The sequence below is a fragment of the Lagenorhynchus albirostris genome, chromosome 19 (genome assembly GCF_949774975.1).
Source record: "Lagenorhynchus albirostris chromosome 19, mLagAlb1.1, whole genome shotgun sequence".
NCBI lineage: Eukaryota > Metazoa > Chordata > Mammalia > Artiodactyla > Delphinidae > Lagenorhynchus > Lagenorhynchus albirostris.
In genome coordinates, this window is record NC_083113.1 from 33,475,193 (window position 1) to 33,499,084 (window position 23,892).

Sequence of the window (23,892 nt, forward strand, 5' to 3'; positions counted from 1 at the left end):
CCCGAGGTCCCGTTCCCATTGGCTATCCTGGAATTGGTTTTCCAATAATGCGGACGCTGATTGGTCAACCCGGGACGGTTGCTAAAGGGATTGGCGCAGCAGCCCTTGGAGGGCGTCTCAAATTTTGAAAATGCAAACTAGGTTCGTGGAAGAGATGGAAAGGGGAGGGCAGGAAAATCTTGAGGCGGAGGCGGGATCAAGGACACGGCAGCTCGCATTGGTTCATTAGAGGCCGAGGGGCGGCTCTTGAACACTCCTTCCTCGTGATTAGTCCAATTCAGGAAAAGGGGGAGGGCACTAAGGAAAAGCGGCAGAAGCGCCTGCTTCTATTGGTCAATCCCGGAGGGGGTTGGGGCGCTCGCGGCGGCTGATTGGTGCGAGAGGTGAGGAAGGCGAGGCTCTGAGCCGGAGGTTTTGTTGTGAGGGTCGGTTGTCAAGCAGCGGCCAATCAGGCCAGGGGATGGAGGCAAGTGGGGGTCGCGCCTGGAGCGGAGCCTCGGCCTCCAGAGCCGCAGCTGCAGGTGGAGTGGACGCGGGGCCGAGGGCGCAAGGAAGCGAGGGGAGGATGAGCCCGGGGCTGGGCTGAGCCTGCCGGGACCGGGACGGGCTGCGGCGGAGAGGGCTCTGGGCGGAGGGAGGCTGGAGCCTGTGCCCCGTAAGCTGAGAGGAGTGGGAGGATTAGGCGAGGCCGAGGGACCAGCCCCAGCTTCGGGAGGGGTGGAACCGGCGCGGAGGCCGGAGGGGAAAAACCAGGGAGGCCGGAAGCAGAGCCGGGGGTCTAGCAGGAGGAGGGGTGATGAATAGGGACACAAGAAGCAAGAGAGTGAATGAATGGGGATACTGTTAGCGCAGAGGAAAGGGGGAGACAAGAGGGTCTGGCGAGGCAGGGGCCAAGTTAGGGAGCCCAGGAGACAGGATGTGCACGCATGGGGGGACACAGGCGGCAGGGAGAAGGAGGAGTGAATGGAGGACTAGAGAGTCAGAACTGGGGAACCCAGGAGAAAGGGGAGGGCGAGGATAGGGTTCGTGGGAGAGAGGCTTGGAGGAAGGGGATAGGAGGCTCCATGAGGTCGCCTTTTAGAGTTGAAGAGTCATACCGACTCACGACCAGACTGGAGGCCTAGTTCCCAGCACTGTCCTTGGGAATTGCAGGGACCCGGTGTAGTTCCCTTGATACGAACTGGACCCCCAGGGCCCTCTTTGAGGCTCTCCCCAGAGAAGACTTCAATGCCTATCTCTAGGGTGCCTCTGATGGGCCCCTAAACTTAGCCTCTGACTCCGCCCCCTTCCCATACGTCAGACAGACAGTGACTCCCAGCAATCTATCTGAACTGCAGACATGTGGTCTTCCCCGCCCCACCGCAGCTGCTGCATTTCAGGCAGCCAGCTTCCTGGAACAGAGCCTCCTCCCATCATCCTGGCCTCTGGGAGGACCTTCTTTTTCCCTGTATTCCAAGTCACCCTGCCTGAGGTACCCCCTCTCCAGATTCTCAAACCCAGTTTGCAGCGCATCTCTTGGCTCTGGTGGCTTTGGTGGGTGTTTGTCTTTATCAAGTGGCCTTGGTCATCCAGGGAGCTGCATTTGCAGGTCTGCAAACCCAGGGACCCCCTGAGCTCCCCCGAGTGTTTGCTAACAAGCCATCACCTCTGTTTGTGTTCCAGCCCAGTGTTGAGCTGAGATGGCTCAAGCCTGACATTCCATGACCCAGGATCCCGACAGTCACGCACGGGCTGCTGCTGTGGATGATTTAAAACCACGAGGTGGTCCGGGGCTGGGAGACGAAGCATTCCCTCTGCCTGGATGTGTGGAAACTCCCTGCCAACTTGATTGGTGGATCTGGGGGGGGATCCACCCCCACCCCACAAGGAAAGCACTGTCTACTGTGGGTGGAACTTCAGGTGCCAGCCAGCTGAAGGATGGCCACCCCTGTGGTCACCAAGACGGCCTGGAAGTTACGTGAGTGGTTTTCTTTCTCACCCCATTTACCCTGATAGCTGTTTGTTGCTGGGTGGCCTGAACCCCCAACTGTGTCTCCAGTTCTAGGCACAGGGGGAGACTCCACGCTTTGGAGTAAAGTAGACCAAGATGCAAATCATGCCTTTGGCGTTTTGTAGCTGGGTGACATTGGCCGGGTGACTTAACCTGTCTGAGGCTTAGTTTCCTGTCTGTGCAAGGAGATAATCACGCCTCCATTCTAGAGTTGCTGTGAGATTCAAGTGAGAAAATGAGCATAATGAAGCACTTAGCAGGATTTCCAGTTAGGCTGGCAGGCGGGATGGGGCAAGACATCCTGAAAGATGTTCTTGGTGTTTTCAGACATCTCACAAGTCAAGCTCCCCCGTCAAATGAGGGCATCTTGGGCTGGGGGCTGGGGTGAGAGGATAGGCAGAGGGATGCTGATAGCCTCTGGAATGTACCTGAGCCCGGGCACCACCCACCCCCACCGTTACTCTATACTGACAGCTCTAAACTCTTTGGTCTTAGGACACCTTTATACTCTTAAAAATTATTGAGGACCCCAAAGAGTTTTTGTTTATGGGAGTCATATCTATCAATATTTACCACGTTAGAAATTAATACTGAGACATTTTAAAACACAAGAACACAGAAACATGCCGTTAGTGATGATGTCCTCACATGTCATATATCTCCTGGAAAACGCCACCATATTCTTGTGAGCAAATGAGAGTATAAAAGTCAAATTCCATCTTAGTATTATGATAAAAGTAGTTTTGTTCTCTTGGACCCCCAGAAGGATCGTGAGGATCCCAGTGTTCTCCAGATCATATTTTGAGACCTGTTGCTCTACACGTTGGTGCTTCTGTGGGCTGTACCCCGCCTGTAATAACTGGTTGGCATAGATCTGGTGTGTCCAAACTGGTCACCCTCTGCTATGAGCTGTCCCTGGGCTGTTTTCAGAAGCTGGGGCAAGGCTCCTTCAATTTTTTAACTGTGAGAATCTGGGCAAAACTCTTTGCTGGGCCTCAGCGTCCTCATTTGTAAATGAGAGGTTTGGGCCGTTTTCAAATTGTTCCTCAGCCCTAGGGTTCTGGGAGAATCCTGTTATGGGCTCCCAAGGAGGGTATACTTTGGACAGAGTGGCTTTGTATTTATTGGAGTTACGAATGTATACCTTCAACAGCTGTTTTTCCTGAGAAACCAGGAAAGAACCAGGCACTGGGGAGACAGTGGGGGACAGAATAGACAAGGTCCCTATGCAGTGGGGCTCAGAGCCTGGGGAGAGCAACAGGCAGGAATCAGATAATCACACTGACCCATCTCTCCTTGGAACCTAATTCCAAGCTTGAACAGTTAACAGTTGTGCTTTGAATCAGTTAACTAGGTGATGAGGGGTGGGGGTAGGGGAGTGCTGTAGGCTGCCTAAACAGCATGTGCAAAGGCCCTGAGGCAGGAAGCTTGGTGCATTGGAAGGCCTCAGAAGAGGCCATGGGCTGCAGCACAGCAGTGGGGAGAATGTGGTGTCACGTAGGCTGGTGAGGACATGTGTCTACAGGACCCCAGTCCTTCTGAGGTTTTGGCTTTATCTGAAGGGCAAGGCTAAGCCCTAAAGCATTCAAGTGGGAGGTGATGTGATCAGGCATGTTGGGCATCTGCTGACAATTTCATGTGCACAGCAGTTTCCATGGGTATAAACTGTTTGAGAGCCCAAGCCCAAATGACCTCTGGCTCCTTGTGGCTCTGGAGTCTGGGGAGGATCAGAACGTGCTTGGCCATCGTGAGGTCGTTGAAACCTAGTTCTTTGTGTCTTCTGTTTGGGGTACAGGTGCTCAGTGCCTCTGGCCAGAATGCAGTGTTCCCCCAGCTCTGGCTGGGATGTGGGGTCCAGGTTGTGCCACCTGAGCTTGGGAAACTAGCATGGGCCTGTGCCACAGGGTAGAGCAGCAGCCATCAACCTGGCCTGCTGTGAGGATCTCTATTTGTTTTTATTTGTTTGTACATTTAAGTTCAGTACCCAGGCCTGGACCATTGCTGGATGCTGTCCTTCAGGCCAGAGTGGGAGCTCTTGGGCCAGTGCCCTATGCCGAGGCCTATGCCTGGTGCCTGAGGTGTGCCCCCCTTTCCCCACCCCACCCCCCGGTCCCTCCAGGGGCTCCAATCAGCCCCCTGCTCAGGCTGCTTGCAGGGGAGTGGTCTGAGCCCTTCTAGAAGGGCCCAACCTTGAAATCCTTCTCACCCTAAAGTCTGTGGTTCTTCAGGCTGGATGCCCTGTTTCAGGGACCATCTGATCAGGCTGGAGTGTGAAGACAAGAACCTTATCACTGTCCCTACCCACTGTCTCTTAGCACCCGGCCTAGAGCAGGTACCCAGGAAACATTTATATCATGCATTAATGGCTGTCTCTGGGGGCAGTAGTCCTGAGGTGCAGAGAGGGGTGGCAGTGTGCCCAGGAGGCCCAGTGCAGTGGGGGCCACCAGGACTTTGCCTGGGAAGGGTGAGAGCCAGGGTGGGCAGTCAGGCCTCTAGGTGGGTCACACACACAGGGCAGCGCATGTGGGGAGTGTCTTCAGGGAGGGGGAGAGGACCCTAGGCTGGGGATCAAAGTGCTCAGGGGGAAGGTGGTTTGCCCTCTAGCTGGGTTGGGCTGTCACTTTGGCCCAACAGAAGCTCTTGAACATATAAGTGTCTGTGACCAGAGCCCCAGAGCATCCAGGCACCTGTCCCTACAGTGTCCAGAGGACAGAGGCTCCTTGGCTGAGGTGCGGACCAGAGAGAGGCCCAGCTTCCTCGAATCCAGTGGTGGGGTCCCCAAGGCCCTGGCTCAGGTTTGGGCCTGCTGGGAGCTCTCGCCCTGCTGGGGCTGGCCTAGCTGGGCCTTGAGGTGGGGTGTTGTCTGTGAGGTCGAGCCTGGAGCCTGGTGCCCTGGGCAGCTCTGACAGCCCCTGTGAGCCACGCCACCTGGCAAGCATCCCTCCTGGGCCCAGCTTCCCAACCTTCCTGCCATCTGACGTGGGCACCACAGAGACCCCCAGGCAGGGTGGAGGCCAGAGCAGGTGCCCAGGAGGGGCCTCTGCAGGGCAGCCGCACCGGCCTCTCCCTCAGAGTCACCCACGCCGGCCTCGCAGCTGCCTCCGGGCGTCAGCGCGTTGGGGTTTTCCCTCATCTGTGTGGGGAGACCTGTTTCTTCCCTCTGCGTTCTCAGGAGGAGCTACTCAGGCCCTGGCTCGGAGGCCAGGGCTGCCTCTTGGTTCCTTGCCCATGTTTTGTTCCCTGGAGGCCCTGGCAATGTCCTCTGAGACATATGTCTGCTGCCCCCCCCAGTCCAAGCCAGGGGCCCTCGTGGCCGCCCACAGTGACCTTGCCTCCCGCTCTGTCTGGTCGGCCCTCATACCTAGACCCCTCAGTTGGCTGCGTCCTGCTCTCTCCTCACCCAACCCACCCTCCTGGGCCCCAGTGCCCGCTCTCCATGGCGTCTGGTCCTCGGCCTGCCAAGCAGCCGCGAGCACTCAGCCCCTCGCAGCAGCCCACAGGCATGTCCTCACTGAACCCTCAGTAGCCCAGTGAGCCAAGCACTGTTATTATCCCCATTTACCCGACGAGGAACCCAGCACTCAGAGAGGGTGAGCAACTTGTCTAAGGCCACACAGCTTGCAATAGCAGAGCTCAGACCAGAACCCAGTCCATGATTCTGAAGCTGCGGACTGAAGCTCTGGCTGAGCTCACCTGGGGTCAGCTCGTCTGTGGTTGACCTGCACGGTTCTGAAAGTGTGTTCCCCAAAGCAGGAACACCAGGCGGCGGCTGAGACGCTTAGGTGGTTACATGGGTCAATATTTTTTATTTTAATAATTGTTTTCATTTTTCTTTTTGTGTCATAGAAAAAATAGAACGAACATATCAAGCTTAAAATTTCATGCATATTATTACTTAAATGACACAGCTAAATAAAAATAGCAAGTCAGTTTTAAAAATTGAGCATAGTAAGTCAATAACAGTACCTGTGGCTATACAGAAAAAGGAAAAAAATCATGAGGCCTAAGGGAAGGATGGAAATGACTGAAGTTGAGAAATAGTCATTTCTGTCTCAGGCCCAAACTCTGCCTCGTCCCACGGCTCATGGGGGTGTCTGGGCACCAAAGGGGAGCCACAGGGGGCAGAGCCCTCCCGCTGGGCTTCGGGTGCCAGGGCTGGTGGCCGAGCAGGGCAAGGCCTAGCCCTCCTTCCTGTGGCCCGTCAGGCCCCTGACTGCCTTGTCCCTCTGCTCTTTCCTGTATAGAGGAGATCGTGGCCCATGCCAGCAACGTGTCCTCACTGGTGCTGGGCAAAGCCTCGGGCCGGCTGCTGGCCACAGGCGGGGATGACTGCCGCGTCAACCTGTGGTCCATCAACAAGCCCAACTGCATCATGGTGAGTTTCGGCCGGCAGGTGGGGCTGGGGAGAGGTGGGTGGGCAGGCCTGGGTTGGGGGTTGGGGGCTGGGAGCGGGCAGCTTTGCAGGAACCCAGCACATCAGTGCCTTCCCCAGCTGTCTGCTCAGGAAGGCCCAGGACAACCCTGATGGCTGGGACAGTGACCTGTCCTCAGGAATGGGGGTGGGGGGGAGGTCACCTGGCCATGGGACAGAACCCTGGGGAGCCTGCGTGAGAAGGCTAAAATAATCCCATGGACCCGAATTTGAGCCTCCCCTGCCCACTGGCCTATCTGCTTGCCTATCAGTTACACGTGCAGCTGTTTTGATTCATTCCCCACCTCATTCCACAAAAAGGATCTGAGCGCCCCTGGTTAGAGCTGATTAGAGGACTGGTTCTTTGACAGTGTTACCAAACTTAGGTCTGGCTGCTCGCAGCTTGGAAGCCAATACTCGAGAGGCAAGTGTTGGTTGAAAGGTAAGGTTGCTTTATTCAGGAGGCCAGCAACTGGGGGGAAGGCAGACATGTATCTAATGGCCAACTCCCCCCCCGTTGATCAGAGGGCAAGAACTTCTAAAGGAGAGTTTCAGGGGTATATAGGTGCTGGGAGGGTGCCATGCAGAGCAGCACGCCAGCCCTGACAGTCATCTTGAAATCGGTCACGCAGTGGTCTGATCAGCAGCATCTTTAGTACCGGGGCCTGTTTGTTCCCATTTCTTTGAGGCCAGTTCGTGGAAGCAGCTTATGGCATGGCTATAGTCTGGTCGTCATGTAGTCAACTTTTTCACCTGGTGGGAGTTTCAGTATCTACAAAAAAGCTCAAAAGATATGGTTCAGATTATTATCCATAGCCCTTGAAGAGGAACTAAAGGTCCTTGACTTTGTGGAATGACTAAGCTATTATTATTTGGTCTTGTTTGACTGCTTTCCTTGCTGCTTCTGCATTTTCCTCACTTCTCTGATTAAATTTATCCTTTGACAGAGTTTCTCTACAGACAAAAGGCAGGCAGAGGACATGCGGGGAGGTGTGTCTGTCCTAGGAAGGCCCCACAGGGTCCTGCTCCATTTCAGTGGCACTCTCTCCCTGTACACAACTATATTCAATGCCAAAAACTGTTTTCCAATACAGGAAAGTGTAAAGGAGGGAAAAAAATAACAAAAATGAATCACATATAGTTTGATTATCTAAAGACCATTACATTTGGTATTTTGGTCTGTGCCCTTCTAGGTACGCATGCGTGTGTGCGCAGACTTGTGCCTGTATGTACACGTGCACACATGCAAACACGCCTGCGTGTACACACACGGAAACGTATAACAGTATGTTTCCAGAACACTATCTTACTCTTCTGTAGCCTGTTTTTTTTTTAAAAAATAACAACATCGTCAGCATTTTCCTGTGTCAACAAATATCCTTTTATGATGTGATTTCTAAAAGCTTCGCAGTATTTCATCGTAGGGATGAGCTTGGCCACGCCTGGTTCCCAGCGTGGAAGTCATTGCCGGTTTTTTGGCTCTGCTCAGCCGCAGCGGGGAACATCCTCCTCTCCCTAAATCTTTGAGCAGATCTGCGACTTCGCATTGAATCTGTGGGTGTGGCATGTTTTAAAAAGCTCTCAAAACATATTGCCAAACTGCCCTCTGGAAATCAATTTACATTCTCACCAGCAGCACAGAAGCCCGCCCTCTCCCACCACAACCTTGCAGCACAGGGCAGTATCAGTCTTTTGACTCTTGACCAAGTAAAGATAAAGATAAAAAGCGGGCGGGAGGTGATATTTATTTATTTACTTATTTGGTTGCATGGGGTCTTAGCTGCAGCAGTCGGGCTTCGTAGTTGCGACTCACCAGTTCCTTCGTTGCAGCACGCAGGCTCCTTAGTTGCAGCTCCTTAGTGGTGGCATGCGGGCTCCTTAGTTGTGGCATGCATGTGGGATCTAGTTCCCCGACCAGGGATCAAACCCCGGCCCCCTGCATTGGGAGTGCGGGAGTGCAGAGTCTTATCCACTGCGCCACCAGGGAAATCCTGGGAGGTGATATTTATTAGTAGACGCTTAATCAGCTCAGTGTTCTTGTGAGGTCCAGTGGACAGCTGAGATCTGACCCGAACCACGGCCAAGGTTAAGGACAGAACTGAAAGTGTTTTGCTTCACTTTGCTTTGGGGGTTCAAATGTGTTTCCCCTCTCTGAAATGCCAAAGTAACATACACTAATTGAAAAAGAATCAACAGAGGCTGACAAAAAATGGACATGAAGTGACCCCCATGCTCTCGCCCTCAGAACAGCACAGTGGACAGCATGGGGTCTGGCCTCTAGACTAAGCCGCTTACACCAGGTGCCGCTCGCAGGCCCCCAGCAGGCCTCATCCCCTCACTCGCCACAGAGCAGGCCTCTCAGTGCCTCAGACTCACCAGGTTCTTTCTCACCTCAGGTGTATACACATGCTACCACCTCTGCAGGCAGTCTTTGCATTTCTGTGTGGTTTTGACTGTGAGTGAACTTGTATAGCTCCCTGACCCACACATTCCTCCCTGGAGACAGCCGTGGCTCCCGATGCCTCTGTGTCCTTCCAGGATTGTTTTATACATTTGCAAGCAAATGTGTATGCCTGGTCCCCTTCCCCTTCTTAGTTTGCACAAATGCTATCGAACGACATATACTGTCCTCCACCTTTTCTCACCTAAGAGCGTCCTGGAGATTAGTCTTTCTCATATTCAGAGGGTGCCTCGTTCATCCTTGTGGCTGAATGCTATTCCATTGCATGGGTGGCCACAGCTCATCTAACCAGTTTCCTGTGGTGGGCATATACATTGTTTCCAGTCTCTTGTCAGATTCACGGCAAAGAATGACCTTGGGTCTGTGTTGTTTCACGTGTGTTGCGTGTGTGTGGGGTAAGCCCCAAGGTGGAGTGGCTGGTGTGCGGGGAATGTGCATTTCTAAATGTGGATAGATTTTTGCCTAATCACCCTCCATGTAGTTTCTACCCATTTATACTCCTGCTGGTGATACTGGGGAGTCGGGCAAGCTGCTTGTAAGTGTCTGGCCTTTGGGTCGTTCTGCTGAGGAGCAGTTTTCCCCTACTGTCCCCAGTTCCCACGGGAACATGGTCTTAGCAAACGCTGATGGCATCACCACTGTGCATTCGGTGGCCAGTGCTGTACGAGGAGTGACAGACACCACGGATTTAAGATTCCAGCCTCCTCTCCAGAAAGCTGGAAGTTCCAGCACCTCCCACCCCCATCCCTGGGCTCAGCCCTGCCCAGCTCTGGCCTGGTCTGAATTGGGGGGAGCCTCTGTGTCTCCCAGCAGAGTCACTCCCAGGTCCCCTGGGTTCCAGAGCCCCTGCCTGAGAACATGGCTGGGTCCTCCAGAGGGGGCCGCCCCTGGGGATCCACGCATTCCAGAGGGGCGAGGTGTGTGCCGCTGACGAGCCAGGCCTCAGTTCTGCCGTGGTTTCCCCTCCTGAGGGCTGGGCCGGGCAGAGAGTGGAAATGGGAGCACAGCCCAGGTGGGCGATGCTTTGGACTTCAGACTAAAAGGTCAGCTGCCCCCCTCCAAGGGGCCCAGGGCCACTTCTGCAGGTGATGTTCATGTCAGGAGCACAGGGGTGATGGGCGGAGCATGACTGGGGTCTGGCCCACTTTTAGCCCTGGGAGCCGAGAGGCCTGGGGGTGGCTCGGTCTAGCACAGCATCCCTGCTTGACATGCCTCCCAGGGACCCAGATTTTAGGGCCATAGCCGGGGGTCTGTTCATGCAGAGTGCTGAAGCTGCCACCCTCTCTTCACAGAGCCTGACGGGTCACACGTCCCCAGTGGAGAGCGTACGTCTCAACACCCCTGAGGAGCTCATTGTGGCCGGTTCCCAGTCGGGCTCCATCCGCGTCTGGGACCTGGAAGCTGCCAAAAGTAGGTGTCCGCACTTGCCTTCCCCCCCCCCCCACACCTGCAGTCGTGCTTGTCCTCAGCTTCGCTGTCCAGCCGCTTCCTCTGGGAAGCCTGTCCTGACTAGGTTTGGTGCTTTTCTCCTGGGGGCACTGACCAGACAGTGTGGCAACTCCCCATCCCTGTTGACCTGGCAGCAGTGACGTACATTGCTTTCTGAGTGCTGCCACTGAGGGGGCGTTCTGTAAATGTCTGAATGATGGACAGATGTGTGCATGAGTGGGTGGGTGTCTGTGGATTCAGAACCTGGAATGACATCAAGTGCCACCAGGGACCGCGCAGGACTTGTAAATGAGTGAAGGGGCTGTGTGCGGAGAACCAGGGTGTGTGCCCCGCTCCCGGGGGTCCCCACTCAGCTCCAGCTAACTGTTGCCTGAAGGAATGGGGCCTGGGCGGCCAGACTTTCTGTTTCCTTGTGCTTTGTTTGTTTTAATTTAGTTTTCATCTTTATAGAAGTTATGCATAGTCTAAAAAGGCAAATGCTGGTAGTTCACAAATGGTCACAATGGAAAGAGGAAGCCTTGCCTCACTCCAGGGGCCTCAGCCTTCTGTCCTTGCACCTGGTGAGTGCTAATCGCCTCCACTTTTCCAAGCAATGTGGATATACTGCAGTTTCTTTTCTTTTTAAAAACACTTCATACGTTAGCTGTGCCATCCTCCTACAGAAAAGGAGAATTGAGCTCTCAGTGCTACCCCAGCTCTGTCACTCACAACATTTCCCCCCCATCCTCCCTGAATCACCTTTTAAATACTCAGTGTTTATATTATCAGGACCTATAGATATTATTCAGAGCTGCTTGTATTTCTTTTCTTTTGATAATTTTGTTTCCCTGGAATTAATAGTTGTTCTATCTTTTTTTCATCTGCATGTTTTCTGTGTCTTTGTTACTAATCCAGCCCCAACTCATCTGCCAGAAGAGTAACCCTCCTCCTTGAGTTTACCCCCAAACCCATCCCATCATTGAGGTGTCTCTTCCCAGAGCCTCTGTCCCCAGGTCCTAGTGGCCTGGGAGCTCCCAGGCCTGCAGCCCAGCTGCCATCCTGGGGCCCTTGTCTCCTCCCCGGGGAACTCTCTCCGACTCTGCCACACCGGATCCCACGTTGTCACTTTTCTTGGTTCCCCCACTCTTTTAGGTGCAGCACATTCTTTCATAGCTTACTGTGAAAGGGTACACTGCAAGCACAGTTTTAGAGGCTGAAAACGACTTTATTCTTTTCTTTTTTATAAATTTATTTATTTTATTTTTGGCTGCGTTGGATCTTCCTTGCTGCGTGTGGGCTTTCTCTAGTTGCAGCGAGCAAGGGCTACTCTTCGTTGCGGTGCGCAGGCTTCTCCTTGCGGTGGCTTCTCTTGTTGCAGAGCACAGGCTCTAGGCACGTGGACTTCAGTGGCTGTAGTGCATGGGCTTCAGTAGTTGTGGCATATGGGCTCAGTAGTTGTGGCTCACGGGCTCTAGAGCGCAGGCTTAGTAGTTGTGACGCACGGGCTTAGTTGCTCCGTGGCATGTGGGATCTTCCCGGACCAGGGTTCGAACCCATGTCCCCTGCATTGGCAGATGAATTCTTAACCACTGACCCACCAGGGAAGTCCCTGAAAATTACTTTATTCTAAAACCACCCCCCTTTTATTTCTAAGAGTTGGAGTATAGAATTCTAGGTTGGGAATACTTTTTCCCCCGAATTGTGAAGGTGCAGCTCCGTTGCCTTTTAGGTTCCAGGGTTGCTATGGGGAGGTCAGTGCTGTCTCATCCCAGATCCCTCTCATGGGACCTGCTTCTTTCCTCCTTCTGCCTCTCTCTCTTTACAGGTTTGTAGGATCTTCGTCCCAGTGTTCTCAGGTTTCATAGAATAGGCCTTGGTGGGCCTATTCTCATCCCTATGCTGGATCCTCACTGGGATCTTTTGGTTTATAAACTCATGCCCTCAGTTCTGGGCCAACTGGGGAGTCCTGCCTTCCCTGGAAGGGGGGCTGCCTCTCAGCCTTGCTGGCTGTTGCCACACAGCAGTCTGGGCACAATGTTGCTAGCTGTACAGATTTTTCAAGTGAAGCTGGGAATCTGGACATTTATGTGGAATCCACCCATTTCTGAAGGTTGACAGCTAATTCAACATATTTTTCAAGGGCTTCCCTGGTGGCACAGTGGTTAAGAATCCGCCTGCCAGTGCAGCGGACACAAGTTCGAGCCCTGGTCCGGGAAGATCCCACATGCCGCAGAGCAACTAAGCCCGTGCACCACAACTACTGAGCCTGCGCTCTAGAGCCTGCGAGCCACAACTACTGAACCCGTGTGCCACAACTACTGAACCCGTGTGCCACAACTACTGAAGCCCATGCACCACAACTACTGAAGCCTGCACACTAGAGCCCGTGCTCTGCAACAAGAGAAGCCACCACAAGGAGAAGCCCACACACCGCAACAGAGCAGCCCCCGCTCGCCACAACTAGAGAAAGCCCGCATACAGCAGCAAAGACCCAACGCAGCCAAAAATAGATAACTTAATAAGTCAATTAATTTTAAAAAAACCATATTTTTCAGAACACTCTGCAGGCTGACACTCAGAGGTCCAAGTAAAACCTGTTTGCTCCCTGCTTTTTGCCAACCTCTAGTCTGGACCTTCCAGCATGCCAGGCGGGAGGCCATCCCCTACCTGAAGGACAGGAGAGGAAAGGGTGACGTGGATTTTGCTGCGTCTGCCTCTTCCAGAAGAGATGCCCCCCTTGCCTGGCTGAGACTTGAAGGTCATTCCAGGCCTCTACTCTGGTGCTTGCTCTACCTCTGCTGCAGGACGGCGGCCATTGGCCATGCATGCCTGGTGGCTGGGTTCATTCTGCTCTTGTATAGGTGATCCTCAAGAAATGACCTCAACCCGAGCCTCTTGGGTGGTGCTGGCCCACCCAGTGACAGGCTGTTTAAGAAAGACAGAACCCCGGGACTTCCCTGGTGGTCCAGTGGTTAAGAATCCGCCTTCCAATGCAGGGGACACGGAATCAATCTCTGGTCGGTCGGGTAACTAAGATCCCACATGCTGTGGGGCAACTAAGCCTGCGCGCCGCAACTTCTGAGCCCGCGCACTCTGGAGCCCACGTGCCACAGCTAGAGAGCCTGCGTGCGGCAACTAAGACCTGATGCAGCCATAAATAAATAAACAGACAGAGCCCCAGGCCCTCTTAGATAATAAACGGGCTGAGTGCTTAGCATCTCAGCATGCGGTCCCACTGCCTGGCCACACACAGGACCCACAGTGCGGGGGCATCGCTGGACAAGGGGCCAGGGAGGAGCAAGCCTGGGCTGGCTGGGCTCCAGCTGAGAAAGCAGAAAGGCTCGGGCAGAAGGCAGTTCATTTCCTGGGAAGCCTCTGCCTGGACCCAGATCCCAGTGGAGGGCACCAGCCATTCACCATTCACTGAGGAGCAAAGGAAAAAGAGAAGCCAAGGGCCGTGATTTCTCAGCCATGACTTTCACGCATAAGGGAATGTGAGGAATTTCTTGAGGTGGGCAAAGAACGGAAACTGAAGACCTCTGGAATTCCTGAGCCCTGGACTCCCAGAGCTGGCTGCTCTACAAGGAGCTTGTTACACAGCCCAGACCCCACTCCCGGAGCGCCTGACTCAGTAGTGGGATGGGCCCAGACTCTGGCTTTCTTAAGCTTCTAGGTGGTTCTGATGCAAAGCCAGGTTGGCACTGTCTCCTTATATGACAGATGGACAAACTGAGGCTCAGGGAGGGCCCTGAACTTGATAAAGCCTCTGTGGCTGGGGGTGGCGGAATCTGGGACTCAAATCCTGGTGTCAAGACTCCCATCCCAGTGTTGTCCACCCTGCCATTTGCGGGGGTTCAGCGATGGAAGAGAAACTTGCCCGTAGCATCCTCGGCAGGAAGAGCTAAGACCTCAGGCCCACCTCCACCCCCAACCCACCACAGTGTGAATGGAAATGATACAGAGGCAAACTGGCACCCCACATGCAGGAAGGGGTTCTTAAAGGGCTGCCTTACTGTCACATCAGTTGCCCATCACTGGAGGGTTCAGCTACTCGGCTGGAAGGGTTTAGAGATTCCCATGTGGGGCAGACAGACCCCGGAGACCCCTCTACTCTGCAGCTCCTGGATCCTGCGACCAAGTCCGGCCTCAGGAGGCCTGCCGAGAGCCCTCCTGGGACAGAAGACCAAGGGCAGAAATCACGCCGGAAGAATGTGTTCCTGCCTGCTTTCCACAGAGCAGCCAGAGGGCGAGGGTGGCTCAGCTCAGGATCCACAGGAAGGCATATGCTTCATGAACGTGAACCTGCCACATCCTCTCAGGGCGGGCCAGGATTTTGGAAGCCTGGCTTGTGGGATGCAAAGCAGGTAGGCTGGCGGGGGTGGTGTGGACTGGGGCAGGAGCCAGACGAGTCTCCTCCCTCCAGGACCTGGACTGGGCAGCATGTGCCCGAAGTCCCCTTGGCCAGCCAGGCAGTGCTGAGCCCCCGAGACAACTACAGAGAGTGAGGAGGGCAGCTGCTCAGGTTTTGGTGCGGTTGCATCTTGTCCTTAAAGCATTACATCTGGGGTCTGCTTGAACACCTCCTCCAACAGACAGCTCACCACCTCACAAGCCAGCCTGTTTCACCTTGGCGCAAACCTGAGGGTGGCTGGACTGCCACACCCCTTGGCACCAGCACTCCTGGGGTGGACGGTTTCATTCAAACAGCGGAATTATAAATCTTATAAAAAGCAAGACACATGACGCCAGAGAGAAGAGGCAAACTTGAGTGGTACCGGAGAACACGCTGAGACAGAAACGCAAGGTTTGCCTGCAGCCTCCCTCATCTGCCACCCACTAACATCCTGTTCAACGACCACCGCCTCCAAAAAGCCCCCCTGGATTTCTCTTTTCAACCTAGCAGCTTCTCCCCCAGCTTGGACCTCTCCTGCATCTCTGTCCTTGCACTGTCTCGGCTGTGGTGGGATGCCTGGCAGACCATAAGCTCCACGTCCACATCCACAGGGCCTGAACCAAGTACAGTAGTTACCTGGCTCTGCTGACTCTGGGGCTTCACTCTCATGAGAGCATGCTGGGACAAGCCCAGAGGTGCAAGCTGCGGGGAGCTTGCAGGGAGTTTTCTGAGGGCTCGGGTAATGGCAGAAATGGCTGGCATCTCTTGAGAGGAAAATAGGAAAGTTAGTTGTTAGGGTGGTAGGACTCTGGTTGATTTTTCTCCTTGTTTTGAAAGTCTGATACTGTTGTGTTTTTCTGTGCAGTCAGTATGAAAGCACACACACAAACGAACATAACAGCCCTCGCTCCACCAGCCATCCTGTTTGCCTCTCACGCCATTGTCTCTGCTCTCTTCCTTGTTAGTCCTTCGCACACTTATGGGACACAAAGCCAACATCTGCAGCCTGGATTTCCACCCGTATGGCGAGTTTGTGGCCTCGGGTTCCCAGGACACGAACATCAAGGTGAGCCACCACTCTGCACCCTGGCTCTCCCACCGGGCCAAGCAGCGGGACTGGGACGGTGTGTCCCGTCTCGGGTGGGGGGGTGGGCTACAGCTCTTCGGGGGACATCTTCCCCCTGTGTGGCAGCATCCGTGCCCTCCCGGGGCAGCGATGTGGAAGCGTTTGCCAGACATTTCTGCTCGGGATGCCTAGCTTTAGTGAGCGGTTTCCAGACCCCTGTCACTTGGAGGTGTAATGACCTGGAGGTGCCCAGAGCCCCTCTCTGCTCATGGCCACATGTTGCCCTCCGACCCAGGCTCCAGGACTTAGCTTGGCTAGGCCTCCCCAGCCCAGCCCACCTTAGTTGTGACCTGTCCTGACCCTGCCCCCCTCTGCTCCTCTGCTCACAGCTCTGGGACATCAGGAGGAAAGGCTGTGTGTTCCGATACAGGGTAAGCAAGGCACCCGCTGTCCGTCATTCCACAAGCACCTTGCAGGCGCGGAGCATGGGGTGGTGCCCAGACCCTGGCAGGGGCTGGAGGAGACTGTTGTCCAACCTGGGTGAGAACGTGAGAAACAAGAGTCCAGATGAGAAACATGCATCTGGAGCAGAGCAGGAGTGCGGTGGGTGGTCTACCTGGACCCCCGGCTACCTGGACCCCCGGCTTTCCGTGACTCCCCACAGAGCTGTGTTTACCAAACTGTGCTCCACGGTTTGCAGGCCGCTAACAGGAGTCATTAAGTGAAGGGGGTTCCTGTTCATATGAGTTTGGAAGGACTGGGTTTAATAATTATTTTGGGGGGTTTCTAGACCCTTTGACATTAAGAGGAGGCATTTAACTCTCCAAAAAGAGACACAAGACACATTGCTTCCCAAACTATCAGACCACGCAGTGTTATTTCCTGGAGCGTCCTGCAGGACTGGGGGTCCGTGACCGCATGTGGAGAAGTGTCCCTCTGTGACATCTCCCACATGTGGCTGTCAGTCCCCTCCTTGCTTGCTCCCAGGAAGCACTGCTTATGGAGGGCAGGGAGGAGTGGGTGGTGGGGAGAGAAGTCCGCTGGGCCCAGGCCCCTCGGGTGCTCACGCTCTGTCCTCCCCTCAGGGGCACAGCCAGGCCGTGCGGTGTCTCCGGTTCAGCCCCGACGGGAAGTGGCTGGCATCGGCCGCAGATGACCACACGGTGAAGGTAGCTCCCGGCCTGACCCGGGCCCAGGGCTGGGGACTGGGGTCTGCTGATCACACTCAGGTTGGGTCCTCACCTCCCTCCTGATCAGGCTCGCACATCCCGAGTCTGTCCAGAGTGGGAGGTGGTTCGTGGATAAAGAGCTCGGGCTGGATTGGAGGGCGAGCGGGCAGCTGAGGGCCAGGCTGGCCCTGACCTCCACCCTGGCCTGCCCCAGCTCTGGGATCTGACTGCTGGCAAGATGATGTCCGAGTTCCCCGGCCACACAGGGCCTGTCAACGTGGTGGAGTTTCACCCCAACGAGTACCTCCTGGCTTCTGGCAGCTCTGACAGGTGAGGAGGAGCAGGGCTCGTCGCCCGTGACTGCTGTCCCTCACGTCCCTGTCCTCTGGCATATGTCTGTCCCCAGTCTGGTTTTGTGTCCCAGGGTGTCATATGATCCCAGGTAGGCTGAATTAACTGTCAGCCAAGCTGGGATGGGACCCGGGTCACATCTCTCTCCCAACCGTGGCCCCAGTGTCCTGGGACTTCATGGTATGTCTGGATCCGGCCCCAGTGTCCTGGGACTTGACTGCGTGTCTGAGTCCAAGGCCCATATTCACCTCCCAGGTGCCGAGTCCCCTCCCGCTGCCTGTGCAGGGCCAGCCTATGGCCCCAGGCATTGCTCTGAATGGCCGTGACCTGGGGCGGCAGGTGTCTGGAGAGAAGTGGGCTCCCCCGGCCACTGGCCTGTGTGGAGGCCAACATGTGGCACTGGCTTCCCAGCACAGCCTGACTTCCTTTGCAGGACCATCCGTTTCTGGGATCTGGAGAAATTCCAGGTGGTGAGCTGTATCGAAGGGGAGCCAGGGCCTGTCAGGTAGGTGGGCGGCTGGGCAGTGGGCCAGGGCCCTCCTGCCGGGCAGTGGGGTGTGGCTGCAGGTGGACCTTTCCCATCTCCGCTTCCGCTCCCTCCCGTCCTGGGCTCCCCGCAGCCTCTCCGGTGTCTCCTGACCCACGGCCCACTCTCGCCTGGCCCAGGAGCGTCCTCTTCAACCCCGATGGCTGCTGCCTGTATAGTGGCTGCCAGGACTCACTGCGCGTCTACGGCTGGGAGCCCGAGCGCTGCTTTGACGTGGTCCTCGTCAACTGGGGCAAGGTGGCCGACCTGGCCATCTGCAATGACCAGCTGGTGAGAGAGCCACCGCCCACCGTGCACCCTTCCGCTGGGCCGCTCGCCTGCCTCCCCCTCAGGCCCCCAACTCCCACCCAGCCCCGGGGGGTCCTGCCCACCCCCCACCCCATCCCCCCGTCCCCCAGCACCACCGCGAAGGGTCCCGCCCCAGCTCTGCCGCTTCCCGCAGATAGGCGTGGCCTTCTCCCAGAGCAGCGTCTCCTCTTACGTGGTGGACCTGACGCGGGTCACCAGGACGGGCACGGTAGCCCCGGACCCCATGCAGGACAGCCAGCCCCCGGCACAGCAGCCGCCACACCCCAGCGCCCCGCTTCGGCGCATCTACGAGCGGCCCGGCGCCACCGGCAGCGAGCCTCAGAGGTGGGGTGCTCGGGGCCCCGGAGGGCGCTGGGGGGCACAGGAGGCGGGCCCGCAGCCCCTGCCTCACCGGGGCCCCCGCCTCCTTTCTGCCCGGCCTGCTCCCCAGGGTGAAGCAGAACTCAGAGAGCGAGCGCCGCAGCCCCAGCAGCGAGGATGACCGGGATGAGCGGGAGTCTCGGGCGGAGATCCAGAACGCCGAGGACTACAACGAGATCTTCCAGCCCAAGAACAGCATCAGTGAGGCCTGGGCCCTCCCCTCCGAGCCCCAGCGTTCCCCTCTGTGAAAGGGAGGCAGATGGTCCTTTCTGGGGATGGCGTCCATGTTGCTGCACTCCCTTAGCTTAATTCCTAACCCATGTCTGGGCCCAGGCTCTGTTCCCTGGTCCTCTAGGCCTCAGCAGAGGCCCAGCAGCCGCTCAGTGCTCGGCCTGCCCCAAGCAAAGGAAGGCCCAGTGGGGCAAGGGGCCAGGAAGGGGCAAGCCTGAGGGTTCAGGGCCCGGGAACGGGTCAGTCTGCAGCTGTGCGCGCGCCTGGGAACCACCTTGCATCTGCCGCATCCTGACGGGCCCAGGGTCCCCGGCTGGCCGGGCCCTGAGGGCTCAGACAGCAGCCCTGGGCTGACCCACATGAGTCCCCAACCCCCTCTACCTCCACAGGTCGGACGCCACCCCGAAGAAGTGAGCCCTTCCCAGCACCCCCGGAGGATGGTGAGTCGGGGGGCAGAGCCTGGCCTCCCAGGGTCCCCAGCTCCCTAGTCCTCCCCTTCCACAGCACAGTTTCCAGCCTCTCTCCCACTGGATCTTTTCCCTCCACTCGCCCCAAAGCACCTGCTGTGTGCCAGGCCCTGTGCCAGGCCCTGGTGATTGAGCGTGAAAAGGCAGGTAGGTGCCCCCGTCAGGAGCCCACACCCAGTGAGGAAGGCGAACGGTAGGCAGCCACAGGGTAGGAAGGAGCCGGGAGTGGTGAGAGGCTCTGGGGCCTGTGTAGATGGGGGGCCGTGAGGCTCTGAGGAGGCGGCACATCAGGCAGGCCTGGGGGCCAGGTGAGGAGACAAGGAGGGAAGAGCCTCAGGTGGGAGGGAGCCGAGAGGACAGCGGGGGCTTGGGGTCCGGGAGCAGGAGGCCAGGCCCTGCAGGCCCTGGGTTGGGGGCTTGGGGTTTTGCTGCTGGAGGGCTTAAGAAGGGAGAAAACCTGCTCTGCTCACTTAACGATTGGAGAAGGTGGCAGGGCGGGGCACCCTCATCCTCCAGCCCATCCCTCCCTCCCCTGCTTTCTCCTCAAGGGGCCATCTTCTCGTGCCCTTCGGGCTGGGTTCCTGAAGGGCCTCTCTCTCTCCCGCGCTCCCACTCACCATCCACTATCCACTCACCGCCCCCCTCCCAAAAACACTCCTTTCCTAGTGAGGTGACAGGAGCGCCACTCCCTGGAGCTCCCTGGGTCCTGTCCACACACAGTGCTTGGCGCCTGCTTTCTACCAGCCCTGTGGCTGAGTGGGTGGCAAGGGAGGGGACAGGCCCATCTCCGGCCCCCAGGCCTCCTGTTAGAGGTGCCGCCCACAGCCCCAGCCCAAGCCCTGCCTTCTGCCCGCCCGTCCCTTCTCCTGGCCTGACCTCACCCACTGATCTTTTCCTTCTGCCTCCAGACGTGGCCACAGCCAAGGAGGCAGCAAAGCCCAGCCCAGCCATGGACGTGCAGTTCCCGGTGCCAAAAGTATGTCCAGGTGGAGCGGGCAGGGTGTGGGGCTCAGAGAGGGGCTGGAGTCCTGAATCGGCGCTGGGGCGGCCCTTGCCGGGGAGGGGGGCTGAGAGGGAGGGAGGGAGAAGAGGCCTTGGGCTGGCCACCTGCTGAGCCCCAGACCCCTCCAGCTCGAGGTCCTGTCCCGGCCCCCAGTCGTCACTTCCACCCCTGCACCCAAGGCTGAGTCTGCCATCATCCCTGCCACCCGGAACGAGCCCATCGGACTGAAGGCCTCTGACTTCCTGCCTGTGAGTGGGGGGGCCCAGGCTGAGGGCGGGTGGAGGCCCGTGGGGTGAGGGCAGAACTTGGCTGCCAGCATCAGGGCACCCGTCCCATGCAGGCCGTGAAGATCCCCCAGCAGGCGGAGCTGGTCGACGAGGATGCCATGTCACAGATCCGCAAAGGCCATGACACCATGTGTGTCGTGCTCACCAGCCGCCACAAGAACCTGGACACCGTGCGGGCCGTGTGGACCACGGGTGACATCAAGGCAAGTGCCACCTCTGCCCGGGTTTGGGGTTGAGAAGAGGGCCGCCCGAGGGGCACAGGGGGAGCTAGGCGGCCCCTGTCACCACGCCGAACAGTCTTATGAACAGCCCGCAGTAAATCCCATCATCACGCCACACCCAGGCAGGGCCACTCAGTCCCCGGTCCCCTCTGACGGGTGCTCTGTTTGCACAGACGTCGGTGGACTCGGCCGTGGCCATCAATGACCTGTCCGTGGTCGTGGACCTCCTTAACATTGTCAACCAGAAAGCGTAAGTGGCTGTGGCGGGGGGGGGGGGGGGGGGGGTGGGTGGGGGAAGTGGGCAGGGCCGGGCACTGAGGGCACGTGTTCCTGGCTCTCTCCCCAGCTCCCTGTGGAAGCTGGACCTATGCACCACCGTCCTGCCACAGATCGAGAAGCTTCTGCAGAGCAAGTATGAGAGGTACGGGTGGGGAAGCCGCACCTGCCTCCCAGCAGGGAGGGACCATGGGAAAGACCCCCAGGGCCGGTGCCCTTGTGAGGTGGCCGTGCAGCATTGCTGGGCCCTCCAAATTTGAGAGGACAGAGTGAAAACGAGCCTATGCTGCCTCTCTGATCCTGTTTCTGCCCCCTTTGTCTCTGTGTACCTTGCTCTCTGTCTATTTGTGACTCCCATCTACCCCTCTGCCTCTGAAGCTATGTCCAGACGGGCTGCACCTCTCTGAAGCTGATCCTGCAGCGGTTTCTGCCCCTGATCACAGACATGCTGGCGGCCCCGCCCACCGTGGGTGTGGACATCAGCCGGGAGGAGAGGTGAGGAGCCAGCGGCGTGTGTGGCAGGGGTGCCAGGTCAAGCGAGAGCACAGGCCTGGGGGCCCAGCCTGCTTGTTGGCGGCCCTGCTGAAACAGCTTATAGAGGTCATTGTGCCTGAGACGGTGGCTCAGGGCACGGGGTAGGGTTGCCAGAGCCTTGGTTCCCCCATGGCCTGGCTCTGCCCTGGCCCAGCCTCAGTGGGTCCTGCACTCTGGGCCTCAGCCTTCCTCCGGGAGGAGGGCCGGAGCGATTCGTACAGGAAAGGCTCCGGGATCGGGTGGGGGTAACGGTGACCGTGCCGGCCAGCCACCTTAAGCGTGGCCCCTCTGCCCGCAGGCTGCACAAGTGCCGGGTCTGCTACAAGCAGCTCAGGAGCATCAGTGGCCTCGTCAAGAGCAAGTCGGGCTTGAGCGGCCGCCACGGCAGTGCCTTCCGCGAGCTGCACCTGCTCATGGCCAGTTTGGACTGAGGAGCCCAGAGGGTGGTGGCACCCTCAGGCCTGGCCTCGGCCCCCCACTCCTGTTCCCTGTGCGCCCACCGGCCCATGAGCCTCTGCCCGGCCCCCACTGCTGCCTGCGGTCATCCTAGAGGCGGTGGCGCTGGCCCATTGGCCACCTCCGCAGCCCTAAACTCTTGACAACTTCTCTCCAGCAACAGCTGCCCAGCTTTGTCCGACTCCTGCTTCCTGGGGCAGCGAACCGAGCCCTGGGGCTGCTGCTGTAATTTATAAAGTGAATTTTATTAAATTTGTAACTATTCCCTGCTTTCCTTGCTGGGAGGTGCAGCCTCTGGCCACAAGGCTCTCCGGGGCCCCATATTGCCTGCCTGGCTCTTCAGAGATGAGACCACGCCTTCTCCAAGACCCAGAGGCGGTGCACCAGGCAGCGTGGCCAGCAGGGGGCAGCAGAGCGATGGGCCGGCGGGAAGGGGTAAGTTCAGACTTGTTCTGGGGAGAAGAGGGACCCAGCAACTCCCCCTTTCACGGCTAGGAGAAACAGGTGAGGAGTGGGCTCATCAGCTCATCCCCTGTCTCAGCCACACTCCCACTGTCCCGTGGATGCCTCCAGGGCCAGCAGGTGTACACTGCAGGGGGCCAGGACCCCAGCCTTGCAGGTATGGCCACCGCTAGGCTGACCCAGGGCCCACCACCCTCCCCCATCCCTCCAGGAGGCCTCCAGGGATAGGACCGGAAGGGCAGCTGCCCCGTCCTCCAAACAGCTTTCACTCCCTGCAGGAGCCCCCAGTGCTGGCTGGCCGGAACAGCTCCCCTGACCCAGTGGTCGTCCCTTATGCTCCTGAGGCAGATTCCACCCCAGTTTGGTGGGAGGGCCTCACTGAGCCCTGCCCATGTTTTCCCAAGGTTGGGACCGGGTGCAGGACAGCACAACCCCCGTGGTGGCACTGCCCTGGTGGGTGGGGTGCTGTCCGTAGAGGCAGAGGGAGGAGGGGTGCAGCACTTACCTGTGGCCAGTTCACTTAAGGGGACAAGGCCAGGGCAGGCGGTGGAGTGGGGCCCACTCCGGCTGGGTTTTTGGCAAGCCTGTGGAGAGCTTGAGTTTCCCATCTATAAGATGGAGGTGACAGCACTGTTGTATGGGTCACAGTCATGATAAGGGTGGGGGGAGGGGGCCCCTCCTAGTCAGGAATGTTCAGAAAAATATGATCCTGACTTGGTGACCAGCCGGCAGTGGGGAGCCAATGGCACGTGCCAGTGCCCTGCTTGCCCCCTGCGACCTGACCGGGGGTTCACGAGACCAACTCTTCCAGACGATGCTTGTGTAAAAAGGTTATTTTAATAAGTAAAAATGCCTAAGCTTCCAAAAGTTCTTAAATAGGATTTCAGAGGGAGGAAAATGTCAAGAGGCCAGTGGGCAAGGCGATAGCCTGGTGCCAGGCACATGACGGGGAGCAGCAAGATCCCCACCCACTGGCCTCCTGCCGGCCATAAATACAGCCCGGCCCGCGGCGGCGAGGGCCGTGCTCCTGTGTACACCTAGGAACACTATATACACGCCCAGTGAGACACTCTCCTCCCTGGGAGCCAGGGAAGAGTGGCGCAGGGCCGCCCACCAACCGCCCAGTTCCCACCGTTCCTGTGCCTTCTGGGGGCTCCTCAGCCCACCCACTAGGGAGGGGCCCTGCAGGGTGGGGAGGGCTGGGCCAGCCCATACCACCTGCGCCCAGAGCCACAGCCGAGACACCCTTTCCTTCTGAGCGTGTTTCTTATCTCTGAGGGGAGACGGGCGAACGAGGAGCCTCCACTCTGGCCTCTGCCTTGTGGGCTCCAGGCGCTGCAGCAGGAACAGGCCAGGCAGGCATCAGGACCCAGTCCCTCGTCCGGCAGAGTGGGCATGTCCATCACACAGGCAACGGCCTCGACTTCCCTGCAGGAGGGGGAGGGTTCGTCAGCACCAGGACTGTCAGCC

At 57.5% G+C, this 23,892-nt stretch overlaps 2 protein-coding genes across 14 annotated transcripts in view; one reads left to right on the top strand and one right to left on the bottom strand.

Moving 5' to 3' along the window:
• Window positions 1-368: 368 nt before the first annotated feature.
• On the top strand, window positions 369-23,482 carry KATNB1 (katanin regulatory subunit B1). Of its 3 annotated transcripts, none has more exons than XM_060132251.1 (20): window positions 369-521; window positions 1,663-1,957; window positions 6,235-6,365; window positions 10,155-10,272; window positions 15,649-15,749; window positions 16,139-16,180; window positions 16,835-16,918; window positions 17,133-17,248; window positions 17,703-17,774; window positions 17,936-18,086; window positions 18,259-18,449; window positions 18,556-18,686; window positions 19,106-19,156; window positions 20,092-20,159; window positions 20,315-20,434; window positions 20,527-20,676; window positions 20,868-20,944; window positions 21,041-21,115; window positions 21,349-21,465; window positions 22,252-23,482. In XM_060132251.1, the coding sequence occupies exons 2-20, from the start codon at window positions 1,918-1,920 to the stop codon at window positions 22,307-22,309; spliced, it is 1,893 nt and encodes a 630-aa protein (XP_059988234.1). In that variant the 5' UTR covers window positions 369-521; window positions 1,663-1,917; the 3' UTR covers window positions 22,310-23,482. The 3 variants fall into 3 exon arrangements, with proteins under 3 accessions (XP_059988234.1, XP_059988232.1, XP_059988233.1); XM_060132249.1 differs by lacking the exon at window positions 22,252-23,482 and adding an exon at window positions 21,803-22,212 and having other exon boundaries at window positions 370-521; XM_060132250.1 differs by lacking the exon at window positions 22,252-23,482 and adding an exon at window positions 21,803-22,212 and having other exon boundaries at window positions 370-521; window positions 20,366-20,434.
• KIFC3 (kinesin family member C3) overlaps window positions 23,241-23,892 on the bottom strand; it is a 35,904-nt gene continuing 35,252 nt past the window's right edge. For all 11 annotated transcript variants that reach the window (XM_060132242.1, XM_060132241.1, XM_060132238.1 and 8 more), the window contains one exon: window positions 23,241-23,850. In XM_060132242.1, the coding sequence (XP_059988225.1) occupies window positions 23,825-23,850 (26 nt within the window). In that variant the 3' untranslated portion in view covers window positions 23,241-23,824. The remainder of the gene's footprint in view (window positions 23,851-23,892) is intronic.